Source organism: Coloeus monedula, assembly GCF_965178545.1.
Source record: "Coloeus monedula genome assembly, chromosome: 18".
Lineage (NCBI taxonomy): Eukaryota > Metazoa > Chordata > Aves > Passeriformes > Corvidae > Coloeus > Coloeus monedula.
Window position 1 is genome coordinate 9,109,806 of NC_138798.1, and position 16,963 is coordinate 9,126,768.

The 16,963-nt window shown below is 61.1% G+C and overlaps 2 protein-coding genes across 3 annotated transcripts; one reads left to right on the top strand and one right to left on the bottom strand.

Moving 5' to 3' along the window:
- Positions 1-339: 339 nt before the first annotated feature.
- LOC309579867 (somatomedin-B and thrombospondin type-1 domain-containing protein-like) lies at positions 340-2,760 on the top strand (the record flags this gene model as incomplete). The annotated part of the gene is made up of 5 exons (XM_082293421.1): positions 340-547; positions 1,292-1,474; positions 1,593-1,683; positions 2,095-2,268; positions 2,655-2,760. 5 exons carry the CDS (start codon positions 340-342, stop codon positions 2,758-2,760), a joined length of 762 nt encoding a protein of 253 aa, XP_082149547.1.
- Positions 2,761-3,582: 822 nt separating this feature from the next.
- On the bottom strand, positions 3,583-16,904 carry LOC309580036 (tRNA (32-2'-O)-methyltransferase regulator THADA-like; the record flags this gene model as incomplete). Of its 2 annotated transcripts, XM_082293721.1 has the most annotated exons (31): positions 3,583-4,190; positions 4,303-4,508; positions 4,601-4,867; positions 5,313-5,489; positions 5,696-5,934; positions 6,111-6,317; positions 6,438-6,663; positions 6,784-7,023; positions 7,166-7,400; positions 7,508-7,658; positions 7,929-8,129; positions 8,322-8,426; positions 8,712-8,855; positions 9,216-9,367; positions 9,833-10,018; positions 10,287-10,453; positions 10,696-10,856; positions 10,989-11,098; positions 11,190-11,342; positions 11,430-12,126; positions 12,511-12,708; positions 12,995-13,131; positions 13,427-13,511; positions 14,005-14,156; positions 14,402-14,522; positions 14,742-14,864; positions 15,044-15,192; positions 15,514-15,541; positions 15,823-15,909; positions 16,081-16,258; positions 16,801-16,904. In XM_082293721.1, the coding sequence occupies 31 exons, from the start codon at positions 16,902-16,904 to the stop codon at positions 3,898-3,900; spliced, it is 5,679 nt and encodes a 1,892-aa protein (XP_082149847.1). In that variant the 3' UTR covers positions 3,583-3,897. The 2 variants fall into 2 exon arrangements, with proteins under 2 accessions (XP_082149847.1, XP_082149848.1); XM_082293722.1 differs by lacking the exons at positions 14,742-14,864; positions 15,044-15,192; positions 15,514-15,541; ... (1 more) ...; positions 16,081-16,258; positions 16,801-16,904 and adding an exon at positions 14,625-14,740.
- Positions 16,905-16,963: the final 59 nt, after the last annotated feature.

A 16,963-nucleotide genomic window follows, 5' to 3' on the forward strand; every position in this document is an offset into this window, starting at 1 on the left:
TGCCCATCATGCCGAGATGGTGCTCCTGGGGGAGCATCAGCTCCAACCCAGTACTGCCCATTCACAGATGCTCCCAGGCAGGGCTCTGTTGTCTCATGCACAGTGCTTTATTAATAATCCTGGTTAATTGTATGAAGTCCTTGCCCTGCCGTGGAGCCAAGGGACGGCGAGGGGCGGTGGAGCAGAAGGGAACGGGCTTTGTCCCCCCGCCCAGCCCGGGGGCGGTGCGGCACGGCCGGAGCTCCCAGCGCGGCCACCGGCACAGCCCTCGCTGCTCATCCGGAGTGCGCTGGTGCGGGGCAGAGCCATCGTCCCGCGGGGCTCGCAGGCTCCGCTGCCATGCGGGGCCCGCTGCTCTGGGCGGGTTGGCTGCTGGCCACCGGCTGCCTGGTGGGTGCCACGGGCAGCTGCCGGCACCGCTGCTGCCCCGGCAGGAACAACGCCTGCTGGGCCCCCGGCACCCGCCGGGCTCTCTGCTACTGCGACTCGTACTGCCAGAGGACGGGGGACTGCTGCCAGGACTACCTCGCCACGTGCCGCCGTGCCGGTGAGTGGCCGAGGGGATGGCGCTGGCCGGACCGCGGCTGGGGACACCAGCCTGGGCTGCTGTGCTCGGTGGCGAGTGTTTGCTGTTACCTGTTAGCCCCGTACTTTGAGTGGTTAGAGGATGTGTCTGGGGATGCCGGCTGGGCTGGATTTGTAGCAATGTCCCATTTGTCCCCTTTTTTCCATGCTGAATGTCTGGCTGGCCCCAGTACAATGAGAGAGCCCGCAGGGGCGGCCTCTGGTCTACAGCTGATAGTAGCGCTGTCACCGCAAGCCTGAGTGGTCAGTGTGGGACCCAGCAGGACAAGCCCCGGTGTCGCCTCTGCTACTGGCACAGGCAGTGACCGGGGCACAGGGACCGGAGAACCGGGGGCTGCAATGAGGGTGCCAGACAGGGCTCGTGGGCTTGGGGAGTGCAGAACCAGCCTGCCCTGGGGACCCGAACCTGGGCAGGCAGGCGCCGGCCACGGCCCCCTGGACAATTGCCGCAGTCAGCCCTTCCTAATCTCCGGGGAGATTAGCCGGGTCCAGCTCAGCGCGATGCACACAAGGATAAAGCCCTGCGGAAGCAGCTCACAATGCCCCTGCACTGGCAGGGGTCAGGGAAGAGGGGCTGCTGGGGTCACTCTGGCCCTTGTCCTTCCTCCCCTCTCCCCCTCCCCTGTGCCTCATCTCCCCTGCTCTGCTCTTTCCGTTGTTGGTGACACTGAAAGTCTTTTTTTTCCCTCTCCTCCATCCCTGGCAGCGGTGGGCTGTGCTGTGGGGCCCTGGGGGCCGTGGAGCGGGTGCAGCTCCCCGTGCGGGGTTGGCAGCAGGGCCCGCAGCCGCCAGGTCACTGTCCCGCCCCGGCACGGAGGGGATCCCTGTCCCGACCTCAAGCAGCGCCGCGGCTGCCTGGGGCAGCACCCGACCTGCGGGACGGCCAAAGGTAACGTGGGCTGCCTGCTGCCCTCCTGCGTGGTCGTCCCCATGTGCTGCCGTCCCCGTTGCCCGTCCTGGGGTGTCTTTAATCATCCCCGTGCCCCTCACAGCTGCTCTTCTGCCAGAGGTAGCCAAGATACTGCCCAGCTCCTTCAGCCAGGACTTGAGAGATCCCTGGCAAAGAGCTGGGCTGCTGCTGCCGGAGGAGCCCTCTGGGTATGTGTGGAGTTGGGGCCCCTCTGTAGCCCCCCTCCCCAAAGCTGGGACCCCTCTGCACCCCCCTTGCATTCATGACCCCTTTGCAACCCCCAGATCCCGGTCCTTTTTCCTTCCCCCCACCATTACTCTCCTCCCTGCCCCAAACCATGACCCTGTTGCACCCCCATACAAAACCACGGCCCTTTGCATGCCCCTATAAGCATTATCCTTCCCACCCTCCAAACCATGATCCCTCTGCACCCCCTCAGAGCCATTACTCTTCTCACCTCACCAGCCAAGGCCCCTCTGCCACCTCCCAAACCCACATCCCTCTTATACCCCAATCCATAAAAAAACCACCACAACCTCTGTCCTACCTTCTGACCACCGTTTTCCCTCTTTTCTCCCCACATCTTCCCCCCTCCCCAGCTCCCCCCTCCCCAGCTACTGCGGCTATTTCCGCCTGACGCAGGTGGGGCCCCCGTGCCGTGGGCAAGCCTGGAGCCGCCGGCTGCACCGGGACAAGCAGGTGTGTGTGGAATGCTGGGGGAATCTGTCCCAGCACCGTCCCCACTGCACTGGACACGGGCTGCAAGGAGCCAGGTAGGTGCTAATTTGTGGCATCCCCACCGTGGGATCTCTCCTGAGGAACATCTGTCCCTGCCTCTAAGGCATTTTCTGCTTATATTCTAATTATAATATTAGTATGCAAAGCTATAATTATGTTAAAATATGCCACAATATTATAGTATACCATCATATTATTAAATAAATCAATAGTATGTCCTATAAACCAATATCATAATATTAAAATAAACATATCTAAATAGAATAGAATATCTCTGTTGGAAGGGACATACAATGATCATCTAGTCTGACTGCCATTATTATATATATAATATAAACCCATATATAAAACTGTATTTAATTTTTACAAAATTATATTTATCAATGGCACACCACAGTTCTCACTGATTTTTCCCTTCTAGGACATTTTGGGTGGCTGCTTCTGTGGTAGGGTGCCAGGGCTCGTGGGTGCAGGAGGGCCTGCAGGAGGGCTGTGTCTGCTCCCCACCAGCTCTCATCTTCGTGTAGGATCCCCCTGGGAAGGTGAGCTGAGCCTCCCCATGGCACCACTCCTTGCTGGGGAGGTGGGGAATGGAATAAAAATGTGGTCTCTTTCATAACTTCACCCTTCTGCAGGTTTGCTGCTCACCCTTGGAGCCAGCTCCCTCTGTTGTCCATTAAATATTTTGTTGAAGAATGGAAAAACCCTTCTTATAAAGATTAAAAATAAGGGAATTGCTAAAGTGTGGTGATTAATGGTAGAACAACAGCACAATGAGGTTAAGTCTGGGTGAGCAGATGATGCAGTGGTGACGTGTGTGATGATGTCACGCTCAGCCATGACATCACACTTTCAGGGAGCTGCGGCTGGCAAGACACGTGAGGATGGAGGCAGCGTCCTTCCTCTTGTCTGAACTCACTCACTGCAGTACCAGGTGAGCCTTGCAGGGTGGTTCAGCTGCCTGCTGGTCTTTGCAGAGAGAAATTAAACAGACACCCAAAGTCTGCACGTGGGCAATGGTGCTGGTGGTCCAGTTCCAGCCATGGGGCTCAGCAGCCCCCGCTGGAAGGAATGAGGCTGGGCTGGGCTTGCTGCTGCCCTTCCCCACTCCTCACCCAGCATGACATGACCTTGCTGATGGGGTCCCTACTCCAGCTTTGGGTGGTGGTACCACAGCCCGGGGTGGGAGCGTGTGCCATGCCAGGGCTGGATCTTGCTCCACTGCAGCCAGTGGCTGTTGCCTGTTTGCTGCCCCAGGACGTGTTTGGCGCCTGCAGCCCACTCGCACACCACCCTCCTGGGCAGGCAAATTAAAAGCCTTCAACACTGGCAATGTTCTTGGCCTCTTTATTTGGGATAAAAGCCCAGGTCAGCCAAGGACCAAAGTGCTGGTTAAAAAAACAGGTGGTGGGAGTTGAGCATGAGGGGTGTGAGAGCTCTGGGGCACAGGTCTCCTGCCAGCCAGAAGTGAGGGCAAGGAAGCCATGGACATGGGCCAAGGCAATACTGCACTGGAGCCCTCAGCTGGAGAGTTAGAAACAAAAGTGAGTGTGTCTCACACTGTGACTGGGGTTCCCCTGAGTTACACCACCAAACCTGCAGGCCTGGCTGCTGGTCAGAGCGAGCATCCAGCAAATGGAGGGACACAGCTGCGGGATTTCGTGTCACACTTCTGCATGCCTGGAGCTGTCAGTCTCCGTGGGTGGTCCCAGCTCTCCTGGTGCATTGTCCTGATTTGGCACAGTGGCCAGCCCGTGCTGCACCAGCAGCCCCTGTACCAGCTGCAGCTCCTGCTCCAACTTCTGGGTGCCATAGCCCAGCCCTGGCATGGCCATGGCACCTTCCCCCAGCACCTGCAGCACCTGTGCCATCAGCCGGGCTCTCACCAGCAGCACGGCCAGGGCTGTGTGGAGTTTGGCACAGCCCAGCGCCTTCATCCCCCAGTGGACAGCGGTCCCTGTGGAGAGAGGGGGTGAAGGAGCTGTGAGTGTGGCAGGGTCCCCCTGGGCAGAGCTGGCCTGGGGCACAAGGACACTTTGCTTGTCCCAGGGACTCCACGCTCACCATACCTTGGCTCCAGCAGTGTTTACAGTACTGCAGGTCCCTCAGCACACTGGGGCCTGTGGCCTCCAGCCAGTGCAGAGCTGAGGCATGGAGGGGACTGCCAGCAGGAGCCTTCTCCAGGAGCTGCACAAGGACAGGCAGCAGCTGCTGTGCCAGGACAGCGGGCTCCGCAAAAACATTGGGTTCATCCTCCTTGTACAGGCTGGCAGCTCTGGGGGGAAAGCCAAGGTGTGAGTGAAGCCAAGGGCTGGTCCCGTGGTACCCCACACTCCCTCATGCCAGTCCACAGGTCCAGCAACTCACTTGTTAGCCTCCAGCTCCTCCACAACACTCCTGAGATCTAAGATGGGGATGTGCTGAAGTAGTGAGTTGAAGGTCTCAGGGTGCTCCCCAAACTCTCCCAGAAGGAGCTGCAGGAGGCTCTGGAGCCCCACATTGTCCTGCACAAAGATGCAGCCATCTCGGAGAGGCTCCCCTGGGCTCTGCCGCAGGAGGCTGGCGAAACCTGAGGCCTCATGCCGGACCTCCCGCTCCTCATCTTGCAGAAGCTGAATGGCCATGTTTATCAGCCTGAGGAAAGGGAAGAGAAGGGAAGGGAAGCATACTGCACACCCCGGAGCATCCCAGCCTGCTTGGAGAGGAGGGAAGGATGGGACTTCAGAGGAATCCTTCTCTGAGGGACTTTTCTCCTGGAACGTGAAAGACAGAGCCACCACCCAAAATCTTGGAGCTTGGGAGGGTAGGGGCTGTGCTGAGGATTGAAGGACCCAGCAATGCCATCTGCTGCTCATAAGGGACTGGCTGCTTGTATTAAAATGCCACCCACATAATTTTTTGTAGACTGTGAGCTCTTGAGTGCCAGTGATTTTTGAATGAGTGGGGTTTTCTTCAATACCCTTGAGTTTTTGCAGAGGACATTAACCTCCAGCAGGCTGGGGCTGGGGCTGCAGGGAGCAGTGCTGCTGGAAACTGGCTGCAAGCACAGCCACCCCCAGGGAAGGACTCAGTGACCTACCGCAGAGCCACAGGGACGAGCGGGGGACAGGACAGGGATCGCTGCACCACGCCAGCCCCCGCCATCTGCAGGGAGCGGGCGGCTGCCAGCCGCAGCACCTCGGACCAAGTGGACCGGCTGCACTCCTCCAGCGCCGCACACCAGCGCTCCACCAGCGCGCCATCCTCGTCCCCAAACCTGCCAGAGGCCAGGGAAGGAGAGGGAATTCAAGCACACCTTTCTGCTCCATCCAGGGGACCAAAAGCCACTGGCTGCCCTGAGATTGCAGGAGTCAGGTGCAATGCTGTGATTCACGGGAGAGAAGTCATGGCTATTTCTAGCATGGACTAAGGATGAATCTGCTGGAAGAGTTGGGCAACTCCCTGGCAGCAGCAGGGACCTACCGGTGGGCGAGCAGCAGGCTGGCAGCACACAGTGCCTGGAAGAGGAGATCAGGCCCAGGACACTCAGCCTCCACCATGTGCAGCAGCATCTCCAGGCAGGATGCTGAGGAGCCCTGAAGCTTACTGGAAGCTTCCTGGGACCATGATGAGGGATCTCTGTAAAGATGCAGCAAAGCCTCAAGGTACAATCTCAGGAACTCTTTGTCCCTTCTCTCTTGCAGCACTGACCGCAAGCTCTCCTAGTTGACAATGGGAAAGAAGGTACATGTTAGTGGTTAGTGGTCCCAGCACTGCAGGACTGGTACACCCTCAGCCTGGGGAGCACCAAGCTTCTCAGCAATGGGATCTCAGGGGTCCCATCTGCGTGGTGCATTGGGGCCCCCTGCTTTACTTGGCGACTTTTGTGCTGTCATACCAGCAATGTCAGCCCAAGAGCATTCTCCACCTCCTTGCACGTTCCTCCCTCCCCAGTGATCACCCAGCTCAGGATGGCAAGCTGGATGTCGGGGTTGGGCTGCTGTAGAAGTGAGCAGACAGCAGCAATCCGCTCGCTGTCTGCCAGCCGGGCTGCCTCGCTGCACATGAAGTGAGCCATGGTTTGGTGGAGGGTGGCTGAACCCACCTGCAGGAAAAGACCAAGATTCCCCTTCCAGTGCTCAGCCTGGAGTGATGAATCCCCCTGTCCCTGCCCAGGCTCACTGCCAGTCAGGCGTGGCCGTGATTCCCTGGCAGGAAGCGGTACCTGTGGCTCGGTGCAGCCTGACTTTCCCCCCTGCAGGAGGCTGCCCAGCTCAGCACTGATGGTGTCATGGATGTACTGGGTGAAGCCAGGGCTGAAGGATGTGGGCAGGAGGGTGAGGACCTGGAGGAAGGCGGCACGGACGAGGGGACAGCGCTGGGCAGGGGTGAGCAGCCATCCCCGCGCCTCCAGCTGCAGAGCCACGGGGCACAGCGCCTTGGCTGACAGCCTGCACGGAGACACAGCCTTACCATGGGGCACAGCACCAGGCTGGGCACCCTTCTGTGGCCAAAAGGCTGCATTTGGCACAGAGTGACCCCAGCTGGGGAGACAGCAGGGCAGCACTCACCCCCCCGTGCCCGTGGCAGAGGCCAGCAGCGCCCGCATCTGCAGCAGGTGCCCGTGGACAGCGTTGTGCGAGCGGGTCTGTCCGGGTGCTGCAGGGAGCTGCTGGGCCAGCTGCAGGAGGAGCCCGTGGCGCTGGGGTGGGGGCACAGCGGGCACCAGAGCCCTGGCAGCCATTGCTCGTACGGCGTAGATGGGGCTCTCCGCCAGCCCCAGCAGTGGCCCCAGGAAGGGAGCAGAGGGGCTGTGGAGCAAAAAAGGCACCACGTGGTGATGTTCTGGCTGGAGTAAAATCTCGTAAGAGCCGGGGCCAGCCTTGGCACCATGGGAGTCCTTCCCACTGCAGGAGCCCTTGGCTGAGGCACAGCATCCACACAGCCCCTTACCTGCTGGGACTGTCAGCACCAGGCTGCAGCTGGGCCAGGAGGGTGAGGATGGCGTGGAGTGCAGGGTGCAGGCGAGGCCCCCCCGATGTGGGTGCTGTGGCCACTCTGAGCTCTCCGAGCAGCACAGCGCCCAACTTTGGATGCTGCCCGAGGAAGGCATGCAGGCTCAGCCCCTCTGATGGGCAGCCATCCCTGTGGCTCCATGGCTGTCCCAGCAGCCGGGACGTGAGGGCACCTGCAGGGACAGAGGAGGCAGCGTCAGGTCCCACCCAACCCTGCCAACCCTCTGCCCAGACAAGCTCCGAACCCTGAGCACTGTGGGATCTCTCTGTCAGTACTCACTGAAGAGTTGGATGGCCGCGTTCCTCATGGCCCAGCACGGCGAGCCCAGGCCCCGCAGCGCCAGGGCCATCATGGGTGTGGCATGGCACAGCACGGCCCCGCCCAGCCCCGCCCCGCGGACCAGCGTCTGCAGCACGTGGAGGGCACACACCTGGGGAGAGCACACGGCGCTCAGCGGCACCATGCCGGGAGGGGGCTCATGCTACCATGTGAGGGGAAGAGCGTGGGAAAAGACAGGAGATCCAAGAGGCCGTCAGCTCCCAGGCTGCCGGGCTGGACAGCATGACCAGGGCTCCGGGTTTTTGCTCATCTGAGTTCTCACGGTCTCACGCTGGGTACCTGGCACAGCTCCCTTCAGGGGACCCAGCACATACTACCCTCTTCCCAAAGGGGCTCCAGCAGCCAGGAGTGCTACACTCACCTGTGGGAGGTCGAGGGTCTGGTCCCAGTCCTGTGGCAGTGCCGTGGTGGCCAAGGTCAGCAGTGTCTGGATGCAGCGGGTCAGCAGCGGCCGTGCCTGCGCCGGGGCCTCCCCGCTGACGATGCAGAGGAAGAGCATGGGGAAGCCGGCAGCACGGCGCGTGACCGAGCTGCTCCGGGGCCCGCTCAGCGCCTCCAAGCCCTGACAGAGAAACAAAACCCACCTGAGCTGTGGCCGGACACCTGTCACCTGGAACCTGCAGCTGCCCTGCAAGGAGGGCACCAGCACCTCAGCTGCCGGGAGGGTGCTTGCCCCAGGGAGAGGGGACACTGAGAAACGACCCTAGTGTTCCCTGGGGCACACGAGAAACAAGGGGCACAATGAGTACTGTACCTGCTCCAGCACAGCCCGTGGGATGGCCTGCAGCTCCGGATCCGGATGGTTCAGCAGAGCAGCACAGAATTTGGTGAAGCCCATGCTGCAGCCCTCCACTGCTCCCTGGGGCAGAGCAGGGTCAGGCCCCCGCACCCCAAAGGCTGCACCCACCAGCCCCCCCATGGCCCCAGGAAACTCTTTGCAAAGGGGAAGAGCAAGTGAGAAGACATAATGGTGTGGGGATGTGATGGGGTCTGGCACTGGGATCCCAGCCAAGGTGCTTCCAGCCATCCCCACGTCCTGCCCCAGAGCAGACCCTGCCCCACTGCACTCTCCCTCCCTCCACCCCAGTATGCCAGGGCAGGGACAGGGCTGGAGGGATGGGTAAGGGCTCAGATACGCTCTTACCCAGTGCCGGCACCGCAGCAGGATTTCCTGGAACACCCTGGTGGCCATCTGCAGGGTGGGGAGCAGCAGGAGGGGCCCCAGTTCAGCAGGCAGTGCTGGGGATAGCAGCAGCTCGGCCAGGCCCCCCAGGAGCAGCCCAATCTCCTGGGAAGAAGAGGAAGGTCAGCAAGACTGGCAGGGAGGAGGAGAATCTGGGATGGATAGCAGCAGGGCTGCAAGCCAGGTAGCCTGGCTCTGCCACGGCAGGGGACTGTCAGTGTCTGGGAAGAAGCATAAGGGCAGGCAGGGAGGGGGCTGCTTTTGGGGAGGCTGGTGGTTTCATCCTTCCTGGAATGGGGTGAGGACATGTGTGAGAGCACTGAGATAAGGACAGAAATTCTCCCGTGTTCATCCCCAGTGTGGATGAATGCCACAGAGGGAGGTGAAGCAGCAGCTGGGGTGGGCTGGACGATGGGTGCCATGCTGGGCTGCCCCTCTCCCAATGCCATGAAGAGGGGTCCCCACCTTCACTGACACCCAGCAGCAAGTCAGGATCAGGCTGTGCTCCTCTGACAGCAGGATTGAGTCGCCCTCCTCTTCCTCTTGCCCCCGGCCCTTCCCCAGCATGATGAGGGAGCCAATGGCATTCCCCATCTCTGCAAAGGATGGGGCAGCAGCTGCAAAAGAAAAAGCCTGGTCTGAGCAGGGTGGTGTAGGGCAGTGGGAGGGGGATGCTGCTGGGGTTTGGGAGGACCTGCAGTCCCCTGTCAGAATGCACACAAATGGCAATGGCTCCTGCCCTGCCACGTGCCCCACTCAGGACTGCAGCTGTACTTTGCCCACTGCTCTTTCCAAGCCATTGCTGTTAAGGCTCTGCCAGCCCCTCCTCTCCCAATCGTTTTCATCTGGCAGGTGCCTCACTGCTTCTGGAAGGCTTTTGCCTCTAGTGCTGCTGTTCTCCCATGGAGTTGAGAAAGGGACCCAAAGCCAGGCCCAGCCCCACCACGGTCCCCTGCTGTGGGGAATTCTACGGAATACAAGTGCATTCCCCTTGGGCTGGAGGGCTGCTGGGCCAGGAATGGCTGTGATGGAGTTGTCAGTGGTTCCCAGGGATGGTTCTGCCCCCATGGGGACACACTCACCTTGCTCATCAGCACCAGGGCCCTGCTGGCTCTGCAGAGCACCCAGGAGGAAGGAGGTGATGTCTCTCACTGTGGTCACGAGGTGGGTGAGGAGCTCCTGCCAGCTCGGCACCAACTCTGCAGCCTGCATGGAGACAGCCACGTCCGGCACCTGGAGCAGACACCTGCGCAGGGCTGCGATGGCTCCTGCAGAACACCCACCTCTGCTCACTGCGGGGTCAGCACAGCCCTGCCTCTCCTGCCTGAGCCCATGGCTGACATGGCTCAGGGGCAGGGGAGTGAACAGGGCCCTGGGTGAGGGGTGTGCAAGGCAGGGGGAGTGGCAAAACAGGGAAACTGAGGCAAGGTTGTGGCACCAGCAACGAGCTGGGCCTGAGTTCTGCCATGATTCTGGCCTGCTCCAGTTCCCAGGGAGCTGCTGCAGGAGCTGCTCCCTGCCCTGCCGGGGCCATACCGTGCATCGGTGCGGTGGCTGCTGCCCGCAGCAGGTCCTGGCACGCCACCTTGTACTGGGCTTGCAGCACGTGGAGAAGGTGCTGGGCGAAGCACAGCCCTCGGCTGGGCAGTGTCAGGGCTGCCTCAGCCTCCAGGGACAGGCTCTTCATGATGCCACTGTCTGACCTGGGGCAACAGGCAGATCCTGCTGTGAGTACCAGGGAATTCCTGCCCATCTTGTGCTATGCGGCGCCTTCCTCCCCTGGTGCAGACTCCTGTACCTCAACCCTCCCCAGCTTCCCACTGCAAGGCTATTGCAAACACAGACTGGTTGAACACAGACTGGTGAGGCACCAGTGCTGCCAACACGCTCTTGGGGGATCCTGTGCCACCACAGGGAGAAGTGGGGGGATGCCAGGAGCTCATACTTCTGCAGGATGGTCTTCATCAGCACAGCTCCAGCTTCAGCCTCCTGCACTCGGGGGCTGCCCAGGGTGTCCTGGGCCAGCTGGAAGAGAGCCAGGGCAATGGGCTCGGGGAATGTGGCGGGGAAGTAGCGGACAAGCAGCTCTGAGGCCAAGTCTCTGATCTGCCAGGACAGAGAAGACATGGGGAAAAGTGGGACATAGGAAAATGGGAAGCATGGTGGGTTTCCCCTCTGAGCCTGCTTGAGGCCAAGGCAGGCATCTTTATGACCTCCCCTTGGTTTTAGGAGGCTCACCTCGTTAGTGCTGTCCTGCAGGCAGCTCAGCAGCACCAACAAATTGGGCTGGGAGAAGAAGTCCCAGCAGCCGCTCTGCCTGGCGTAGCTCAGCAGTGTGGCCATGGTCCCTGTGACGGGGACACGGGGCGGTGGGATGGGATTGGCTGGGAGTATCCCCACAGCTGAGGGTGATACTCCAGGCAGCCTGCCTGTACTCACGTGGGGGCTGGCCCTTCTTCCTGTCGGGGCTCCAGGTGTCTGTGCAGGTCTCCAAAACAGCGACCAGGAGGAGCAGAGCCGTCTTCTTCCTCTGGTAGTTGGAGCCTGGGCTGAGTGAGGCGATGCTGAGCTGCAGCAGCCATTCCACAAAACCTGTGGGGAGAGAGCACGGCAGTGAGGGATGCTGGGCACATGTCAGTCTCCCAGGGCTGTGGTGGAGGTGTTGGGTGGCCGCCTCACCTACTGCCTGGGCGAGCTGCCCAGCTCCCTCGCTCTGCCCGGTGCCTCGCGGTGCCTTCCCCCGCAGCTGGGCCAGCGAGCTGTCCCGCAGCCGGACCAGCGCCTTCCTCATCGCTGCCTGCAGCAGCTGCCGGAACGAGGAGGAGTCGCAGTTGAGGTTGAGGGGCAGGAACTCCTGCAGCAGCCGCACCTCGGTGCCCGAGAGGGGCTGGTTGGTGTTGGGGCTGCAGCAGAGCAGACTCAGCGCTGCCAGCCGAACGCCCTCCTCGCGGGTGCTCAGGCAGCGGGAGAGCCGCTGCAGCGCCTCATCCCCCAGCGGCAGGGCCCCTGCCATGCTCTTCTGTGCCTTCAGCAGTGACACCCAAGCCCGGAGTGACGTCGTGTCCTCGCCACCAAACTGGGCAGCCAGCGGTGCCTGGGTGGCCGGGAGCTGCCGCAGGGTCCAGGCCAGGAGGTGGTTGGCAGCGTTGCTCTGCAGGATGGGCAGGGGGGAGCGGAGGGCCTGGGAGAGCAGGGGGAGCCAGCACAGTGCCCACTGCTCCGCCAAGGCCACCTCTGTGCCCCGCTGCCCATCCCGCCACTCACTGCACTGCTGCCGCACCAGGACCTTGTAGACCTCGGCCGCAGCAGGACACAGGTGGTTGGTGGAGAGGCAGCTCAAGAGGTGCTGTGGCAGGTCTGGGTAAGCATCCAGCACCTGGGAGAAAGGCAAGTGACCCTCATCTCCCTGTTGGGCTGAAAGCTGCATTTGGGGGAAGGACAGATGGGTACAGGCCACACTGCAGGCACCCCTGGCACTGAGTATCTCTGGTACCTCAGCCTGCTTTTGGCCAGCTTTTGGTGGGCACTGACAGGCAAAGTTTCCCTTCCCACTGGCACTCCCCAGGGATGAACTGCTGTAGCTCACTACCCCAGGGATGCTATCCCCCTTGGTGATGCTAAAACAGCCCCTCTGGGTGGGAAGGCTGCCTGCCCACACAGCTGAGCTGGGTAGAAGGTGACAGGCAGTGGACAGAGGCTGTGCCACCTCAGCAGCAGAGCCAGCTGAGACCAAGACTCCTCATACCCCTGCCTTCCCTACCTGCTGGCTGCCCATGTAGGGGACGATGGCACACAGGGGCACGTATCTTGCTTTAATCTGCCACGGCATTGAAATCACCCTCTGCAGCATCTGTTGGTAGAGGGGTGTCTCCTGGTCCTGGAAGTGCTGGCACTCAAGGTGGTAGATCTCCAGGAGCAATCGGAAGGAGCTGTGGATGAACTCAGACACCCCTTCCACCTGTGGGAGAAGGATAGCAAATGGGGCTTAGGGTGGGCTCCCTCTCATGTCTTCTTGTCCCATGGCAGGTGAAGCACTGGGACGTGGCTCTTTAGAGCCTGTGTGTGACAAATGCCATGACCTCAGCAGTGTGGCTGACCCTGCCCTGGCAGCTGCAGGCAAGGGAGCATGTTTAGCTGATGGAGCTGAAACAGGCAGGGGTGTGCTATGGGCTGGGGACAGCAGCCGAGCCAGGTGAAGCTGTTCCTGGCTGCCACATTATGGCCCTTTGGCATCGTGTCCTTACCGGGGTCTCTGCATTGTTCCACAGCAGCTGGGTCACCTCCTGGAGGAGCTCACTGTCCTGGGCCAGGATGCGGGTCCCCGTCAGGTGCCAGAGAGCAGCCAGGCCCTCCCGCAGGCGCTGCAGCCACAGCGCACAGGCTGCCAAAACAGAGTGTTCTGCTGCAGCCCTTGCCCCAGACTTGCCTACAGCAGAGCCAGCACAGGCTGTGGGCTTAGGGACCCTGTGTGCAGGGGCAGCAGTTCCCCCATCAGGTACACAAGACCCCAAAAGGGTTAGTGTCCATTGGGCTGGAGCAGAAATTAACAGCAGTTTCCAAACCAGCTACCAAGACCCAGAAAAGCACCTTCCCTGGGAGAAGATGAAGCACACAGGGGCTCTGTGCATCATGAGCACAGTGAACCTCCCCACCATGGCAGGGTCACCATCTCCTACCTTGGAAGCAGTAGTAGTGGCAGTTGTTCTGCTCCCTGGTCAGGGCACACACAGCAGGAAAGACCACGTCCAGCAGCACGCAGGCCTGCAGGAGCACAGCAGCTCAGGGAGCGGGCAGGCATGGGATTTCCAGGGTGAGAAAACCCTGCCATGAGATAGGCAAGGAGAGTGCTGCCTGGTTCTCCTGCTCTTACAGAGCTCACCTCTGCTCCCTGCCTGGAAGTCCTCAGCTCGTGAGGACTTGGGAGAGGCTAGAAGTGGGCAGAGCTGAGGCTGTGCCCTGAACAGGTAGCCCTGGGTTCATGCCCTGGGAGCACAGGGTGAAGACTGCTTTGCTTGTGTAGGGGCTTTTGGCACCACTTTGTTTCCCAGGCCCCCAGGAGAGAGAAATCCCTGCTTGGGTGTCTTTGGAAAAAGCAGGCTCCTGGCTAACTGTGCTCAGCAGGATGCACGGAGCTGCTGGTGTGGAGGGGTGCAGTTTGACTTCATCCCCCAAGGATCCGCAGGCACCACGGGTGGCTGCCGGCCCTCTCCAAGGGCTCCCTCAAGCCCTGTCTGCTAGGTTTGAGTTTTCCTACCTTGTGGGGGAAGCCCTCCAGCTGGCAGCTGAGGATGTCCATCTTGCAGCACGTCAGCAAACCTCTGGTGAGCACCAGCTTCTCCAGCCCATCTGGTTCCAGGACAGGGGGCACTTCCACCACAAGCTCCCCAAACTTCAGCTCCCCAGTGCCTGCTGGGAAATGGCTGCACTGGACAGAAGGAAGGTGGCGAACCCAAATGCTGCTCTGGGAGCAACTGCCATGGCTCATTCCAGACCATCCACGGGAGGTGGCCGGAGACAGCTGGAGATCCCAGACCCCAAGAGACAGACACAGCAGCCAAGTCCAGCTTGGCACCAGCCTCTGTCCCCTCACACCCAAACACACCTGTCACCCTTTGCCAGAGGCCGTCCCCAGCTCAGGATGGAGCACGCACCTTGGCTGGGGAGCTGGAACAGGGTCAGCACAGCACTGGCCCCATGCTGGGGCTGGGGGGCCGTGTTCACCAACATGCTCAGGGCTGTGCCCGCCAGCAACCTCGTGTCCTTGTTCAGGGCCTGGACTCGCAGGGAGACAAATGCACAACTCAAAACACCACTTAAACCTCAACCCCATTTAAGTGCTCCTGCAAGCAGCTACATGGGGTCTCTCAGACATACCAGACACTGGGCTGTCTCTGCAGGCTTGGGGAGGGGAACAGGGAAAGCACCTGGGAAGGACAGCACTGCTCTGCTTCATGGGACAGGCAGCTTCATCCCTCCAAGGGCTGTACGCACCTTCCCCCAAACCACCTCCAGCAGCAGTCCCAAGAGGCTCTGCAGGGTCTCACTCTTCCCTGACGTCCACCACACCAGGGGGGCTACATCCTTTGGCAGGGCCTGGAAGACCTGGAGGCAGGCCTGGAGGAGCAGGAGGTGCCACAGGGATGATCAGTATTTCTCACCTCTGAAAAAGCAGCAATGCCCCAGGAACGGCCATTGAAAGCAGCTTGATGCGTTACATCCCTCTGGACATTGCTGCCAGTGCCCAGCCAGTCCTTGCAGGTACTGATTCCCCTGCTCCCCAGTCTGGCTCTTACCTTGATGACCAGGTAGCCCCACGTGCTGCCGGGTGCGGGCTGGCCCTGCAGCACCCAGCGCAGGGTGGTGGCCAGGCGCTGCAGCAGCGGGGCCAGGTTCTGCCGCCAGTGCTGCCGGCCCAGGCTGCTCTCCTCCAGGAACATGGACACTGCAGGCAAAAGAACAGCATCAGCCCCTGGCCCTCCTGCAGCCAGCCCTGCTCCCGGTTCAGCCAAGGGCTGCACTGTTGGTACGTGAGGTAGGAATGGAGCTGTGATGCAGGGGATGCTTTGGCTTGTCTGGTTTTCAGCTGTGGGTGGGCAGAGCACTGGATGCTGCTGGGACCTCTGTAGAGATTACATGGATCTGGCTGACCCCCGCTACCCCTCCCATGAGCACAAAGGACCCAGTTTGGGTTGGCAGGAAGTGTCCTGTGCACTGGTGGTGTGGGCTGGGAGAAGACCCTGGAAGGGATGGACCAGAGACTGACCTGACTGAAGGTCCCCAGGAGACAGCACCTGCAGGGACAGAAGGATAGTTCGTCCTGTGTGACAACATGCTGGGGTTCACTGCCTTCGGCAGGAGGGTTCTGCCAGTGCCAGAAGCTGCCCCAGAGATGAGCAAAGGGCTGCTGTGATAGGCAGCCACGTGTTGCCAGCTGCAGCCAAGGGCAAGTCCCCAGAATGGTGGGAAGTGAAGTGGACTGGAAGCAGCCCAAACCAACAGGTCCCTGTCACACATGGTCTGCAGGCAAGTCCCCCTGAAAGCCAGTGCCACTGCACAGCTGGGGTTCTCTCACCTCTCCCTGTGGTGCCAGGCTGGCCAGCAGCCTGTCTACCTCCTGGGCCAACAGGGCTTCCTTCCCCACTGCCAGCTGGGTCACCATCTGCCAAGAGACACCCCAAGTCAGCTGCTCTGCCCCTGGGAGACACCAGCTGCCACGTGCTACTGGGAGAGCCTGCAGCACCTCTAGGCCCCTTTGCTGGTAAGGATGCCGGAAAGCTCCAGAGCTGTCCCAGAAGTGGACAAAGCCAGCCCAGCTGATTGCCTTACAGACCTGTTCCAGTTTCTGGAAGGAGCTGGAGCTGCTGGTTGCCTCCATCTGGAAAGCCAGGACACAGCGGAGCAGGGGTCGTGCCTCTGCCTCACCCAGCGCCTGCAGACCCTCGCTCAGCACCCGCGTCAGCTGGAGAGCTTCCTCCAGGTGCTTCTCTTTGCATCTCTTGGCAGTACTCCTGGAACAGGACAAGGATGGGGGTGAGGACACCCTGGCTCGGTGAAGTTTGTAGTGGGGGAATACCCCAGCTCAGAGGGATCTGGGATTGGGGTGCCTCATCTTGATTTGGATACGGGTAGGGGTGCTCCAGCTTGGTAGATGTTAGGGTTGGAGCGCCCCAGCTTGCGGTTCTCCTCTCTTCTGACTGCACTCAGCATTGCACTGGAGCGAGGAAGGAGAGACGGTGGCGGGGGAGAGCTACACGAAATCCTCAAAGCTCAGCACATGCAAACCCCTGGGGGGGGGGGGGGGGGGGCAGAAGGGCTCGAAAATCCTGAAAACTGCAGCCCTGCTGCTGCTGAGCGGGCAGGAAGGGAATGGGGGTTACGTGAGCGTGGCTCGAACCCCTTGCTGGGTATCGATCTTCTCACACCCCCTCCCTTGTTCCCCTCCTCCCGACCCGCGCCGGGCGATGCCCGGGCGCTGCACACCGCGGCTTTCCCGATGCACTCGCCCCCGGGGGAACACCGGGAGCTCCCTCCCAGGGGCCCGCGCTCTTACCCCGCGAAGTGCCGCAGGCAGCGCAGGCAGGAGAGCACGGTGGCGGCGAGGCCCCGTGTGCCGTAGAAGGCGGCGCAGGCCCGCGCCTCCCGCTCGGCGCCCATGGCGGCCGCACCACAGAGCCGGGCCCGCTGCGGCGCTCGGCGGCGCCCCCTGGCGCTGC